This window comes from Rhipicephalus microplus, chromosome 6 (assembly GCF_043290135.1).
Source record: "Rhipicephalus microplus isolate Deutch F79 chromosome 6, USDA_Rmic, whole genome shotgun sequence".
Taxonomy (NCBI): domain Eukaryota; kingdom Metazoa; phylum Arthropoda; class Arachnida; order Ixodida; family Ixodidae; genus Rhipicephalus; species Rhipicephalus microplus.
Window position 1 is genome coordinate 34,069,202 of NC_134705.1, and position 16,240 is coordinate 34,085,441.

General features: G+C 45.9%; 1 protein-coding gene across 2 annotated transcripts in view; it reads left to right on the top strand.

The window, feature by feature from the left end:
* The window catches only part of Atg14 (autophagy related protein 14), a 131,602-nt gene that overhangs the window by 94,985 nt on the left and 20,377 nt on the right, over positions 1-16,240 (top strand). For both annotated transcript variants that reach the window (XM_037419201.2, XM_075865906.1), the window contains one exon: positions 5,716-5,886. In XM_037419201.2, coding sequence (XP_037275098.2) covers positions 5,716-5,886 — 171 coding nt within the window. The remainder of the gene's footprint in view (positions 1-5,715; positions 5,887-16,240) is intronic.

Sequence of the window (16,240 nt, forward strand, 5' to 3'; positions counted from 1 at the left end):
GCGCAATTTTTTAATTTTAATTGACGTCGTCTGCACTCGCGCTGCTCGCAACTGTTTAGCATGTTGTTATAGCATGGTTGCAAAACTATCTTTGGCTTTCACTGCGTTGTTACTTTGTGAAATAATGGCTTGATTTAACATTCTTGCAATCCTTAACGGCCCTGGCTATCATAACGAAATACAATGCACAGATACATTAAAAAAAACTTTCTTTTCTTTTTTCAAAGATCAAGGTTGGGGGTGGGTTCATTATGCTAGTAAATACGATACTTCAAAGCGAAACTGCAGAAAATAGTTGCAGAAGACGTGGACGAAGGCATCAGTCGGCGTCTTCTTAAGATGGTGCTTTCATACCTGCCAAGTCTCCCGAATTGGCCGGGAGACTCCCAAGTTTCGACAGTTTCTTCCGTTTGTGCAGTCGTCATGAAAACCTGGAAATCGAAATTTCTATGTGTGTTCTGGCTGCATTGACATAAAAAAAGCTCTAGGCTTTTCGAACCTAGCCCATTTTATTATAAATGAGTTTGAAAGATGTTCATCTACACCTACAGTAGAATCTCATGTGATGCAAAACTGCGGCAGATAGGAATTTGTGAAAATACCCGGCCAAATTCCACTATCTCCATTGGGCCTAAATTCGAATGTTTCGAACACATTTCCTAATCGCTACGGGTGATACGGAACCGTCAAACAAAGATCGAGAGCAGCGTACTCGAAGCTTTGGAAGTACACATGTGACCAGTGCACGCACTGTCTTCTACAGTGCGTGTGATTGTCATTGCCACAACCGCTGTGGACGAAACCGCAGTCACTTTGGACACGATCATGTATCGGCACTGTTCAGTCATGTGTGCCAGTCTGACTGCAGCGGCAGAATACATAGCCTAGCAGATAAAAAAGCAACCTTGAGACGGCTTCAATAAAAATGGAACGCGACCCGCGCGTCACGTGCCCTGCATTTGTTGGCGAATTGTGGCCGGGATACATGGGAGACGCGGGCACGCGTATATTTTCTGCGTGCCCCTAATGAAGAATGTCAAAGACTTTGAGACGAGGTAGTGTGAGCAATGCAGCTCCCTCTAGTCAGTGTGCGATGCCTATAGCAACGACGTCACTGACAGAGCCCCGAAAGTGTGCGCTCAACCAATCAGAACAACGCTGCGTTGCACAAGCTCTGTGGACAAAACTGCGGCAGATGCGATTGTAGATGGCATAATTTGATGTAGTTTTGAAGGCGTGTACGCAGCCAAGCGCACGGGGATTGTAAAAGGAACTATCGTTTGCCGCATGTCCGCAACCGACACGCACAAAATTGCGATTGTGGCGATGCGATAGCAATCTACAAGCTTCGAGGGCATGCAGCAGTAGATGAAGAGCGGTAAATACACACACACAAAAAAAGTCGCAGTTTCGCCATAAGGGCGCACGAATGAATGCGACAGCAACAAGTTGAGTGTCACGCTGAGAACGGCAAGCAGTTCTAAAGGTGCAATGCGCTGCTCATGCACAAATGATGCAAAAAAAAAAAAAACGATACACACTGAACGAGAGCCAAATAACGTGTCGAGCGCCAAACGTTGTTATTTGGCTCTCAACACGTAACGCACTGTTTAAACAAAAAGGATGCACGATACATAGTCACAGGTACAGATGAGTACCAACTAACAAGTGTCCCAGTTGTTACACCCCGCTGTGTATGAAAAGCATGCTCTTTTTGCAAACGGGGCCTGTGCAGAGACCGAAGTGACCTTTGCGAGCCCGGCTACTAAACCATTCTTTCCGAAGGCACACAATTCTCCCCACGAAAGGATAAACGTGCCCAGAAGCATCTTATACCCCCCTCCCCCTCATATCCACGGGGCAAGGTACGCGCGAGAGATAAGCGCGTCGGCGTCGGTGCATCGCGACAAGGTGGGCACCGAGCGCAAGCGGTTTTTTTTTTTTAGTGTTCATACAGTCGAGCCCACATATAACGGCCCCACTTAAAACAAACTTTCGCTTAAAACGAACAATATCCGCGTGACCGTCAAGATATAGGTTGGTTCAATGGCATAAAATCGCACTTACAACGAACGTCTCCGAGCGCCGCTGATCGGTTATAGTGAATGGAGTCAGCGGTCTGCCGACTTCCCAAGAAACCAATTTCGACCACCCATCAGACATCCGCGAGGATGTCTGATCCTCGCGGATGTCTGATCTTATTGTTAAACGCCGATTCTGCCTCCGCGCCCCTCTAGTTGCTGCTCTCCCCGACCGCTTTTTGTTACGCTCCTCTCCATCATTTGTCCCCCCGCTACCCTGAGCACCCCGCATCGCCAGACGAGGCCCATGTTTTCACACTGCCACCGATCTTTCGAAGACCGGTCGGCCACGTACCCCGCCGACTCTGATAAATTGCGATTCGTTTCTTGTTTAGGACTTGTTCTCGCTCACTTCGCACTCGGCTCAGCATGTCCTTCGCACGCATGCGGAAGTGTTAAAACAGCTGTTAATTTGCGCGGAATGAATAGCGAAATATCGAAGTTTGTGAGGCCACGCAAATCTGCCGGCGCAACAAAACGATATTTTGATCATGGCCGCCGATTCTTCGAACGCCGCCGCGCGCACCGAACAAGGCGGCCATGCTTTGACTTCTGCGCGCGCTGGTACTCTTTCAAGTTTTTCTACGAGCGAGTTCGCAGACCTTTAAAGCAAGCTAGCCAACCGGCTTCCTTCCCGGGTGTTTTGGTTTTTAAGGTTGCCCTCCCGCTGCATCCTCCCCTCACTTTATCGCAACTCCTTGCTCTTCTCTCGCAAATCTGCTCTCTTCTCTTGATCACAACACCTTTGCCCGTCTTCACCGCTACGCGACGCCCGCCACGCTGGCTCAAATTAGTTTTGTTTTCCGACTGGAAACGCGCCCAGAGCTGTTCCACGCATGTGCGCGTCTTGCTCGCTCTTGGTCGCGTGTGTGATCATAATGGCCGATGGGAGGACTAGCACGCTTTTTCGTGCCGCTCAACAAAACGTCGAAAGAGTGACCGCTTCGATTGAGCGTAATCCGCGTGTTAGGTGTCGCATTGCGGAGCGCTTGCTCATAGCTGTTGACCACCTGGCAGCCAACTTGCCGCTTCGGGCGTCCCGGTATTCAGCTGTGGAGATGGTTAATATTTTGTGGGCGGCGGTGACGGCTACATGTGCGCGAAACTATTTTCGCGAGGCCGACTTCGTCGATCGTCAGGCTCGATAACCAGCTTGAAGCTTCCTAACAGGACCACTGCGGCGGCGATTTGTGGCAGCGCTTCATCAACTCAGACCTGGGAAAGCGGGTGGGACATCTGTTGCGATGATTTAATTACGGTCGATGATGATGCCGACACTGCGGAACCGTGCACGGATTGGGGCATTGTGAATGTAGTATGTGGCGAGAACGATTTTGAGGAATCGGATTGCGAGAACGACGAAACTTTGGAGCCAGCGCCTCATGCAGCTTATGCCACGGACCTCGGTGAACGAGCAGCCTGCCGTTTTAAATGAACTCGAGACCGCCCTTGTCGTTTCTGCTCTTTGAAACACGTGCATCACTGTCTTTTTGGGGCAAAAAAAGTTTGTGTTTTCACTCGCAACTTTTTTAAAAGCTGTGGTTCATTTACTACGAACCTCGGGATGCACCGAGCGGATGCCGCGTCACGCTCAGGTTCCTTATAAGCGGGCTCGACTGTATATGTATAGATACGTATACATATACGGTGAATGACAGTGGCGACAACAAAAAAACAGCCTAGACTGACAATGTAATTGAGATCCCCCCCCGACCCCCTCTTGTTCTTCACGATGTTTTTTTTTGTTTGTCCTTGCTTTGTCCTTGCTTTTGTTTGTCCTCCACCAAATTGGAGGACAAACAACAAAGATAACTTAAGGGGGGTTTTTAATGAACACTGAATCTGCGATCACAGTAGAAGTAACGTCTTCTTCCTTTTTTACACGCGCTTTCCTTGTTTTTTCTGGTAGTGACACTTCATATCAATATTAAATTCATGGGTAAACTACACCTTAGCGTTTACAGATAGAACACAATTTCAGATTATCTTACCTTTGTGCGCAAAACAACGTAGTCATAGCGACTTTTCAGCAAAGATTTGTGGACAAACCCTCTATATTTAAGCATTCAACGATTTATTGGCTTAAAGACGTTTGCGCGTCACAAAACTGGTCGTATATGCCCCAAGCAGTTTTTTATGTCTGGTCCTTCAAATGTGGCCTCTTCACTCATCAAATGTGGCCTCTTCACTCATCAGATTTGAGTGGGTCAACGCACACTGCAGAGATCCACTTTTTTCGTGTATCGTTGTTTAGCATCGATGTCTAATTTCTCAGCATACATGCTGAAGCGAGCTGAGCACGCATCGCCCATGGCTACAGTAGCTTCACAAATGGTAAATCTTGTACCTTCTAAAGCCAAATAAAATTGAAACAAGAGCAACGTGCCCGCAGTAACTTGTATGCACCTGTTGGATCCACTGGACTGTATTGCCGCTATGCCCCCAGCCGCCCGTATGGTGGCCTTCATAATAGTGGCCACGTGGTTGCCAGCACAGCTGGCGTGCTTTTCCCTGTCGCACCCACCAAGCTGACGTCACGTGAATACAATCTATATAGTTAAAACGAGTTTTCTTGAACTACTTTCTTAAAGGGACACTATAGTCAAATGACAATTTTCATGAGAGTGAAAGCTCAATGTACGGCAGCCTCCTAAACGACAATATTATCAACAGCAGTGCCCTATTAACCAAGAAATTAAGGTAAATGCACGTGAACACATGCACTACGATAGGACATTCTCAAAATGATCCTGATGACGTCAGACGATCTGTCTGCAGTTAATCACTAGTAATTGAACTAGCTCCACTAAATAAAGAACCTTCCATACGTAGGAGACGTAATAAAATGCTGCTTGTTCATTTCTGTTTGATTCATAGAAAAAAACCGCCAGACTGGCACGAGTGGTTAAACAATTCAATTTTTGCCTATTAAATTGAACAGGTTGTGCCATCTAGCAGGGCTCTGCTGAACCAAAGTATGTCAGCCATCTCAGAGCCAACGGCAGCCGTTGTTTCTGCTGTGGCTCGCGCTGCTTTCGTTCTGTTGCTACTAGTGTCGTCAGCCGCGCCATAAAGCCGGGCAATGTTGCGCATAACAACAGTAACGTGAGACGGTCCGGCGGGTAATTGAAGTGCGCTAACCCGATGGGGACCACTAAAACGTGATTTTATTTCAAAATAACCACTTCTGGCTCCACAAAAGTAGCACTATGAGGTTTCCAGACCGCTATTTCAACAATCAACGTCGACTTAATAGTTGCCTTAAGTGTCCCTTTAAGTAGGCTGAATTGGCAACAACGACGTTGCTGTGACCTAATATCTCCGGCTTATACTTGCTGCGGTAGTAATGGGTTTTTAAAGTGGCGTGTCTCCAAATTATGCCTTAAATAGCTTGTACTACAACATTGTTGTGTCTGCCCAATGCATTTTATTGATCTAACAGCTGCATGAAATCTTGGAGATGAGGACGAACTATGTCACATAAAACCTTGCTCTCATCTTAGCACTTGTGTGACATGCAACTTCTTCATCTTCAAACCCACCTGTACCTTTCGATGCATTGGGTCTTCAGTGTTCTTGCACAATAAACTAAATCGTCTTGGTTTGACAGCAGTCGCTTCATTGCTCCCTGCAGCCAGTTTGGTGCCCGAGATGAAAGCGAGGATGACTTCCGAAACCTGGTGGCTCGCCTCAACAGCAACGTGTTGCATCTGTGCGCATCCCAAGGCTTGGAACCGCCCCTGCTACGACCCAGGACCACGCTGCGCAATCTTGCACTCCTGGTACAGCACCAGGGCAATATCAGGTATTGACTGCTTTCATCAGCTTCTTCACATTGTCATTCTACAAATCTCACTGACTAGTGCAGTGGAAACGTAATCATACTTACATTATGATCATTCTGTTGAATTCTGCCCCCAAAATCTCATTCTTCTCAACTTATTGATCACACTCAGAGCTTACCGTCGCAGTGCCAGCAGTCACGACGTCACATCTTCATTGTTTTGCAAGGCTGATCTGTAGCACTTTGCTTTGTGCAAGCTATGTGCCTGCTGTTAAGGGGGGACATGGTTCTTAGGGCTCTCTCATTTATATTTGAACCAAGTGTGACAGAAGTTGGCATGCTTACTTAGTTTGTCCTCCGGATTCTAAAAATGTAGTGATTTGTTCTGTAGCATCATTAATTAATTAAGTAATCAAGATAATAATTTCTATTGTTCTTACCAAAATAGAAAAATAATCACCTGTCAAAAATTTATAAATAACATAGGGATTGACAGTAGAAAGCATAGTACATGCAACATAAGAAGCACTTTTTTGAATGGGTCATTATTTCTTACTTTACAGTACACTAAACTTCACAGCTCTGAATGTGGCCATTGTGTGGTCACACAAAAGACTAGTTTGAAAAACTTGCATCAACAGAAATCAAAATCTACTTCCTATATTGTGTGCTCCAAACATATAGCTTCATGCTGCAAAATAAAATATTCTGCTATCTCTAATAGTTTCAGATATATTGCCGTTATTTTTTATGCAGGGTGTACATTTTGAGAAAATGAAGAAAACAAAGAATTCTAACATTTTTAACTGTAAAAATGTATGCACTTATAATTACATAGCCATTGACATATAAATGAATGCTAGAAAGCCTAAGGAGTGCAATGCTTGCAAGCTGATCGAAAATTGAACGAGTACTTCTTGAATTACAGCACAGTAAAGTTCATTGCATGTAACCAAATAAAGAAATTTTTATATTAAAATAAAGAAAATGAAGCTGCCCATTAAAAATAGGCTCCCAGCATTGTTTTTCGTTCACATTTAGCTACATTGTGCAAAAACAATTACAGCTCTAGCTGTCCTAGGTCCACTTTTACCGAAGAAGCAAAAGAAAGAGGTCAAAATCTGTGCTTCGAGAATAATGCTGTTAAAACTTAGTCTCGCCGTTCCGAGGGAAAAATATCATCGCACACATACTTTTAGTCAGTTAATATGCACCGGGAATGTAATAGAACTGATTGTTTGTACGAGCGTGTCTTTTCTTCTAGTCCTGTAGCAAGTTGTGTAGCAAGTTGTCGCCGTGTGCTCGTCTGCCGCGAGGCCGCTTATCAGTTCGGTGACTGTACTGACGGCGATGTGCGACAAATGTGCGTGCGTCATCCAGGATCCATCGAATAACGCGGCGATGTTTTCCGGCTTTTCCAGAGTAAGTTACCGTAAGTGCGCTAACCAAAGTTGTTCCCTCACTCATCAATTTCGAGGCTACACGAGTGCCGAGGTGTTAGTTTCCTTTTTACGTAAGACGGACGCATTTTCGAGCGGAGATCGCGACAACGTTGCGAACACGTCGTTAAAAGCAGTCTACTTGTTGCCTGTAGCCTCCATTGCGAGGGCCGCGAGCATGTTCACTGCGAACAGATTGACTTTCTGTTGTTGGTGGACGCGTGGCGTACTCCACTCTGACGTCCCATTGGGCAGTTCAAGGTCCCTTCGTCAGGCGGGGGGAACCACAACATCGGCGGGTTTAGCAATAAGACTGCACTTCCGTTCCGTCACTACAAAGATTGATATCTCTGGTAGCTTCACTTCTGCTTTTTACTTGCCGTCCACTGATGAGGCTGCAAAACACAGCCGTTCTCAGTAACGTTGTCAGCAACCAACGTGCTCTTACGTGAGTTAGGCCTACACCGGTGACTCGGCGACCGCCGTTGACCGCGTTGAGTTCGTTATCCTCGTTGTCCTGAGCCATTGCGGGGATCTTCCTGAAGTTCACAGCGAACGAACCACCGCCAAACCCGCTTCACAAATTACTGTAGCATGGAACTTCTTTACTGCCGCAAGCAGTCAGTAGCACCATGGCGAAATGGCGCATGTCCGTGCGTGTCACGATGGTGAAGCAGACGCCGAAAGCACCCCTTGGCCAATCGGATGCCTAAATTCGGTCACGTGCCCCAAGCAGCCAATTGAATCGCGTGCTAGTGCTTCTCGATGACGCGTTCTTGCTAAAGAACCAATGAGCAAGGTGAGCCAGCGGTGGGGGGAAATTGAAGATGGAGAACAACCTTTCCAAACGAGACCAAGATGAACACGAAAGCTCGTGTGTAAAGGCAACAGTTTGGCGCGGAAAAAGCGCGATTTTAGTGCCAATTTGCGCACACATTCATCTCACAGGGATGTTATAAATTGATTTTGCGCCAGAAATAATGACGCGAAAAGCTAGAAACTTCTCAGATAAGTGCAAAAATAGGCGCAGATTTCAAAAATGTCAGCTTCAAAAAGTCGATTTTTTTGCGATTTTTGGCCTTCTAAGACCCGTGTCCCCCCCTAAGGACCGTTGAGTATGCATTGAGCACATCATGTCCTGTATCGTCTCCCTCACAGCAACCACATTGGATGCACTGTATTTTAAAAGAGTCAGTAGCTACTTGAGGACATGTGGAGAGGTGTAGAGACAAGCCCAGGAGCATGATCAGGGCCCTCATCAGCACAACCTTTCCATCAAGGCACTTAATGTGCAACTTGACAATACATTTGCTTTGCTACCGCAAGATTGCTGACGTCATATGGAATGACACAATGCATGTTCTAATGAGGTTGTGACAATGAGCAAAACAATCCCAGCCGGTAAAAATCAGACTCTTTATTAAGCAGGCATATGCCCATAAAAAAGAACGACGCTCAAAGGGAAACAAAGTTAGCACACACTATCTGCTGAATAATCTGCTCATCTGTGACGTGGGCCTGCTTTTTAGAGCACAGCTCTGAAGACCCGTTGCTGCGTGTAGCAGCGTTTCCACTGGTGGCTGGTGTCGGCGTAACCGATAAAGCGAACAAGACACTGAACACTAACCTCACTTTCCCTCCTCGACACACGCACAAGCTCCCCCCCCCCCCCCCCCTAGTCCGAGCTCGTGCACATGCAGGGCACTGTGGCTGGCTTTACTTGTTACGACGCCCCTGCCACCCCTCTATGCTTAGCTTACAGTGCTTTCGTGGGGACGAGAGAACAGATAATGCAATCGCAGCATGCGACAAAGCTTTGTAACTCCACTCGCACTGGACGCATTCTTAAAATTTTTGTGGCGCTGCATTTGTGAGGCAATTAGCTCCTCTAGTTTATTCATTCCATGGTTACTTGAAAAAGTGTTTCAGGGCCCCCCTAACGCATTTTGTTCAACAGGTGTCGCAACGAAAATGAGCCCATTCGGCAATTTGTAGGCGCATTTGGGAAACCTCAAACTTCGTTGAAAAAAGGCCGGGATAGTGCAGCCATGGTCGCTAAAAACACCCAGGAACTTTCAAACTGCTCTAGAAATGGACAACTATGTCCATCTAGCGGAAAACATATCATGCCTTTCCAAAGGCATTGATCAAGCAAGCAACAAACGCTACATAATGTGCTGCTATTTGTGAGTCATTGTGAGAACCTTTATGTCTCCGAGATGGTGAGCATGCGGCGTGGATCTTGGAGGCCATGCGACTCTTGCTTTAGATAAAAAACCTGTATGTACCATTTGTGCGCGCGCTGGTATGATATATTGTCTGTGTGTATGTGTGTGTGTGTGTGTGTGTATAATAAAACATATTAATAAGTATGCACTTAGCTGTTGAAGGGTGCACTAGAGCCGGATTTTCCTATCGCTTCAACTCTTAAAGGCGAAACTTGAGAGTCCTTCAATTTTTTTTTGCTTTATCAGTGCAATTCTATTGAACATACTCAAGTAATCTAGAACATTCCAAGACATCCTGGTGCAACCTGCACAAGGCAGTAACAGAATGGTTACATAAAATGGAAAAGCTTGCGCAACATTGCCCTCTCCTAAGAAGCATTGTCCCAATGCTTAGGGGGAAAAAAAATACAGTCTCAAAAAAAAAAGACAATAACAAATTAATTAAATATAGAGTCCTCAGGTACTGCGATATGTGTAAAATGGCTTAACTCTTTCGTTATCACGCAAAAATGGTTATTTTTCATATGTCCCGAAAGATTGTTTTTGCCAGTTTGAAAAGAACTAAAGCACCCATTGCGGCATACCAAATTTTGCACAATAAAATGCTTTTTCCAAGAAATATATTTTCTAGAGCAACAAAAATATTTTGGAATAAATAAAATTGTTAAAAGTGTGTGATTTATGGTTGCCAGCTTGTAAACAATACAATAAAAATACTACAAATGCGAAAATATTCAAAACGAAGAAAATGCAAAATATTTGTTTTGAAGACAAATCACGCAAGAACAGTATAAAATTTAACAAATGTTGTACAAAATGTATCTATTCAGATAGACAAAGAAAATCAGAACAGAGGTGCTGCTTTGTTGCTCGTGCCATGGGGTGAAGCATTGCTTGATTTTTCATGAGACACTAGTGAACTTGTACACTCTTCTCAAGGATTATTATTATTTCTTTTTTTGCAATTAAAGCCTCCAGGTCTTCTAATATAGACGGGCCCGTGATGGGAATAATTCCTCTATAAATAAAATGTCCAATAAACTTCAGTATTTCATCTAGCATCACTTTCTTCCATGAGCCAGCTCACTCCGCATAGGTTGGCATATGCATCTATATAAATATGCATCCAAGCATATTTCTTAACATTTTGCACGTTGTCGTGAAAAAAGAACATTATGGCGCTCAGTTCTAAAACGTTTCGCACTGCTCCATAGTCAGGGCCAAGATAGGCTCCGGTGGCCTTGTTGTAGTTTGGAGAAGCTCTGTAGCTGGTGCTAGCACACCGCGCCCCAGTGAAGTGTGGACAATGCACGGAACCGTAGTATACTCAAACTTCGTTATAACGTAACGGTATATAACAAAATAATGCATATAAAGAAGTAACTGAAATTCCCCTTGAAAGCTCTATTGAGAACCATGAATTTTAAACCTCGTTGTAACGAACTAAAATTGACTGTTAAATAAATATAACGAAATAAATTAGTCTGTCAAATAGTCTACAAAAAAAAAAAAAAATCGACCGTAGTGTGTTAAGCATAGCGTTTTCTGCGAGTTTGACGCTCGTTCGGCTCGGCTTTTTCGAAACTCCCGCGCCGACCTTACAGCCACGCCCCACACGGCTGAGAGAGCCGTCCTCCTCGCACAGCCAGCGGAGAGGATTGAGGAAGAGCTCAACGGGTCACATGACGGAGAAGCGGCGCCGTGGGGCAAAGTGATTTCCCTCTCACTTACAAGAACACACGATGGGGAAGCTTCAGAAGACTTACATTTATTCACAAATCAGAGGACATCCGTCATTAATTGAAGTAATCGGTGATGCATGTCTGCACATGTTTGCCTTGCAGCAAGTCAACCAATTTTGTACATAGTTTGCAAAGCATAGTAGTAGCGCGGCTAAGTCCAGTGCCAACACTCTCTGAGGACGACGGCAACGACTGCGTCTCCGCTGCTACCATGGCTGCTTACTCTGTACCGAGAAAGGAGGACTCTCTGTGATAGCTTTCTTTTTTTTCTCCTCTCTCTGCACACGCGGCCTTCAAAAGAGAAGGGTCTCTACGTGCAGAGACGGAAAAGGGAGAAGCGTAGAACAGGCGCGTCGCAGATTGGCATTTGAGAGAGAGCTAACAATTCGCCACAGCCTTTTCTTCCTTTTTTTCTTTCCTTTCTTCGCACGCAGCGTTGAGAGGTGCCGTTGGGGGATTGGGCATGGCGCTGAGAGTATGTTCAGAGTGCGGTATGTTCGAATTAATCATAGCAAGTGCTTGTGTATTCGAATTACAGGGCGTTTTCGCCCATTGGAATACACATAGCTTTGACGGGACCTTAGCGCGAGTTCTAATTACCCAAAAATTCGAATTAATGAGATTCGACTGAGCTTATTTTTCGTGGCACGCGTGGTCACGCAGTGGTACATCGGGCCGCAAGGCAGTTTCCTTCTTTGCACGCTTATAGGTGTGCGCCCATCTCAGCGTACATTGCCACAAACTGTTACAATCTGTTGCAATCTGTTACAATCTGTTACAAAATAATTGTGGCTCCCCTTCAACTTCATTATAGTGAGGTTTGAGTGTAGCTATAAGATTGTGCACAAGGGTCAGAAGCTATACGCACTTGCGGCAGAGGAGAAACTTGAGGATGTAAACAAAACAAACCCATGAATGGCGGCGGCTGACGCAAAACATAGTCGCCATAAAACTTGAAGCTTTGGTGCTGTCATCCTTGAACTCCAAGCTCGTCGTCACTCAATTCAAGTTGGGTTGCAAGACAGTTTCGAGCAGCGCATGTGTTTTTCAGCGCTTCCATGTGCACCTGACGACGACACATAGGAGCGACTACTGACACTCAATGCGACCCTGTGTCTTATATAAAGACGCATGCAAAACCTCAAGCTGCTGAAAACTTTCAAAGAAGGACACCTCAACAGTTTAAACACGTGACGGACCTTCATAAATATTTTCTGTAGAACAAATAATCTCTGGCTCCTAGGAACACCTCTCTATTGAATAGCTGGCATAAATTTCTGGCAATTAGCATAATCACGAGGGGCGTGCACTTCTGTCATGTTCACCAACCTAGGGCACATTTCTAACAATACATGCTCATTGGTTCGTGCAAAGGTCTGTCAAAAAACACTATGTTGCCAAAACGGGCAAATTAAAATTGATTCAGAAAGTTGAGTGGCTGGACTAACTACCAGAAAATGCTGGGTGCACGCGAAACAAATATAACATGCCAAAATCGACGATTCAAGACGTCGATCAGCAGTGCTCAATTTGAATAGGCGTGTAACGAAAGAGTTGAAGGTGCACGAGAAGGAATACTTCAGGTCAAGCAAGGCGTCGCTAAGGGTTTGCCATCCGGTACTACCTCATAGTCTAGAGTTCCGAGACCTTGAAGCACCTTGTATGGCCTGAAAAGGGCACTGAAACACTTTTTTGAGTAACCATAGAATTAATTCACTAGAAAAGTGTATTACTTCAAAAAATTAACGGCACGAAAATTTTGAGAATCTGTCCAGTACGAGCGGAGTTACGAATATTTGTCAGACGCTGCGATCGTATTCTGTCTTCTCTCATCCCGACAAAAGCGCTGGAAGCTAAACAGGGAGGGATGGGAGAGGCAAACAAAAAACATCACGTGGGCCTCCTGAGCTTGAGCACTTTTTTCTTTTTTTGTGTGTTAGAATGCACAAGTTTTTCAGTGTGACCACGTGCGCACGCATGGACAAGTAGTGGCTTCCCGCGACGACCTCTGTAACAACCGAGCGCGCCATGTTGAAATCAGTCAATGGCTAATAGATGGGCTTACTACGAGTGACTTTCGGGCTTATTCCGTGATTTGTCGAGAGAAGAAAATGCAATTTTTAGCTGACTTTGATAATTTATTGGGAATTGCAAGTTGCGTTCCTCACTATAATATTTGGCTCGCATGTTGTCGGTAGCCTCTACTACCAATCGGCAGCATTTTCTGACAATGCTCAAAAAGTGTTGCTGGGCCCCTTGAAGTATTGCTGAAGAAGTTTCTGTGTCCACGTCAGCGTATCAACATACAGAGCCAAGCGCAGTCGCCTCGCTGATATTCTAAGTGATGTTGTCGAATGCTGTAACAAGAGTCCTTTGAGTGCTCTTGATTAAAGATGAATAAATATTCATGTACTTCAAATATTTCAATAAGTACAGTACGTATAATCTCGTTACAATGGATCTGTTTACAAAACACATTCGGTTACTACATACCGATTGGTGGCATTATGCCGACCTCCCTATTTGTTCCATTAGTTGAATTTTGTTTACTATGAATTTTGGTACAACGAACATTTGATATGATTAACTAAAATGTGAGGCCTGCAAAGTGGTCAGGAATTGTTTGCAGTGGACTTTTCTGCCATGGACAATCTAAATTCTGTAACTTCTGGCTTAAATAAGCATGGCATGACTGTCACAGAACGAGCGCTAAACAAGAGCGCGCCGCCAAATCCTTGCGACAACGGGCGGCAGATACGCCGCGAGGTAAAAAGAAAAAAAAAAGAAAGCAAACATCCAGGGCTCCCGGGCGCGCGCTCTCCCCGCAGAAGCACGGCTTCGCAGACGATCCTCCTCACCCCACATCGGCGGCCCAGCAAGACCGCGGTTTTTCTAGAACGAAGGAGGCGGGGTCAGACCGAGTGAATCATCCTCGGGAGAGGGCAGTCGAACTGTCTCGTGCCTCTCCCCAGCCTTCGCTGCGCATCGCGCCGACGAAATGACGAGAAACATCTGGAAAGTCGCGCGCAAGGTATTTAACCGAGCAGCCGAGACGAGAAATCAGGAGAAGACGGAACGTTAGCGCCGGAGCGCGTAGGAATTCCGCCATGTAGTCGGCGAAGGTTCTGCCCGTAGTGACAGAACAGGAGGAGACGGAAGTGAGCGCCAGAGTGCGTAGAGAGTCCGCCGTGTAGTCGGCGAAGTTTTGGTCCGTAGGGACGGCTCGAGCTACAGGCAAGAGCGTGGGTTTACCGCTATCGAGCGAAGACGCGGGGCAACAGCTGCGTGTGTGAAGCCGACGGATTTCCGGCGAAGAAGTTGAAGTTTAAGGAGTGGCCAATTGAAGACGGGAGGTTTCCTGGGAGAGAACTTCGAGAGCTGCGGAACGACAACAGCGCTGGACTTTGAGTGAGTGATTCTCGGAAGAGTATCATTCAGACTTTTGTTCCAAGGACTTTGGACTGAATAGGTTTTATAACTCTTTAGTCTTTAAGTGTCTTGGTTGTTCAATGCATGCGACTGCATTGTAGTGCGTATTGTTGTCTGTGTCCGTTGTTTCAAGTGTGGTTGATTGTACTGTGTAGTACATTGTCTGTTTGGTGACGTATTGTATGTAACTATTGTGGAGTGTGCATACGTGTGTATTGTTTTTGATCTGCCGTTAATGAGAATATAATTTTGTTTGTTTATCAACTCTCGGCTCTGTCTTGTTCTTTGGGCCACAGCCGGCGTCCGCTGGCGCACCAATAAGGACCACTTCTAAATTGTCCACGCTTTCGTGGTGCGGTTCGGGGGGCCGATACTTCGGCTCTTGGAATTAGCCCGGCGATCGCCTCCCTAATAAACGGGACAGGTGTGACAATTAATCTGGCGTCCGCGATACAGGACCTTTTGGTGCACAGTGTGTCCAAAGTAGTGAGAAAGAGCCTCGAGTTGTTGATAGTGCTATCGGAAGGATTTTGTGTGTTGTTCAGTGTTCTCGTTAACGAGTGCAGGGGAGTGCTCCGAAAGACTTATCTAGGCAGATACTTTTTGCACGCGGCAAGGTTTATTTGCGAGACACCATGGATCTCGAAAAGTTAGTTGCTCTTGGTGAAAAGATGGGTCTTTCTGGCGCCGAACTACGGAAGTGGGTCACCCAGAAGGAAAAAGAAGAAAAAGAGAGAGCCAAAGAAGAAAAAGCAGCCGAGCTGGAAAAAGAGAGGTTGGCGGCAGAGAGGGCGAAGGAAGAAAGAGAGCAGCAGTTGAAGTTGGAGTTGGAGAGAGAAAAGCTTGCAGCTGAAAGGGCGAAAGAAGAAAGAGAGCAGCAATTGAAGTTGGAGCTGGAGAGAGAAAAGTTGGCAGCCGAAAGGGCGAGAGAAGAAAGAGAAGCGGAGATGGCTGAAAGGGAGCGGCAGCGGCAGCACGAGATGGAACTCGAGCGGCTCCGTTTGCAACAGCGAAGTGAAACTCCCGTCCAAGCTAGAGTTGAAGCAGCGAACGGGAAGATCACGGCTTCCGCTTGAACCCAAGCAAGCTGCTTGTAGCGTTCGATGAAAGGAAGGACGACCTTGACGCGTACCTTCACCGATTTGAGACGATCGCGAAGAGCCAGAATTGGCCGGAACATCAATGGGCAACTGCTTTGAGCACTTGCTTGAGTGGTGAAGCGCTCAGTGTGTACGGTAGGCTGACGCCGACCGATGCAGCCAACTATGCAAAGGTGAAAGCTGCTTTGTTGAAGCGATTTAGATTCACTGTGGAAGGATTCCGGGACAGATTTCGGACAGGAAAGCCGGCTGATGGTGAGACGGCTACGCAGTATGCCGCCCGACTTAGTCATTATTTCGACAGGTGGATTGAACTTTCAGGGACAGCGCAGGAGTACGATGAACTTAGAGAGCTGCTAATTAGAGAACAATTCCTTACTAGTTGCCACCCAAGCCTGTCGCTGTATTTGAAAGAGAGGAAGGCGGAGTCATTTGAA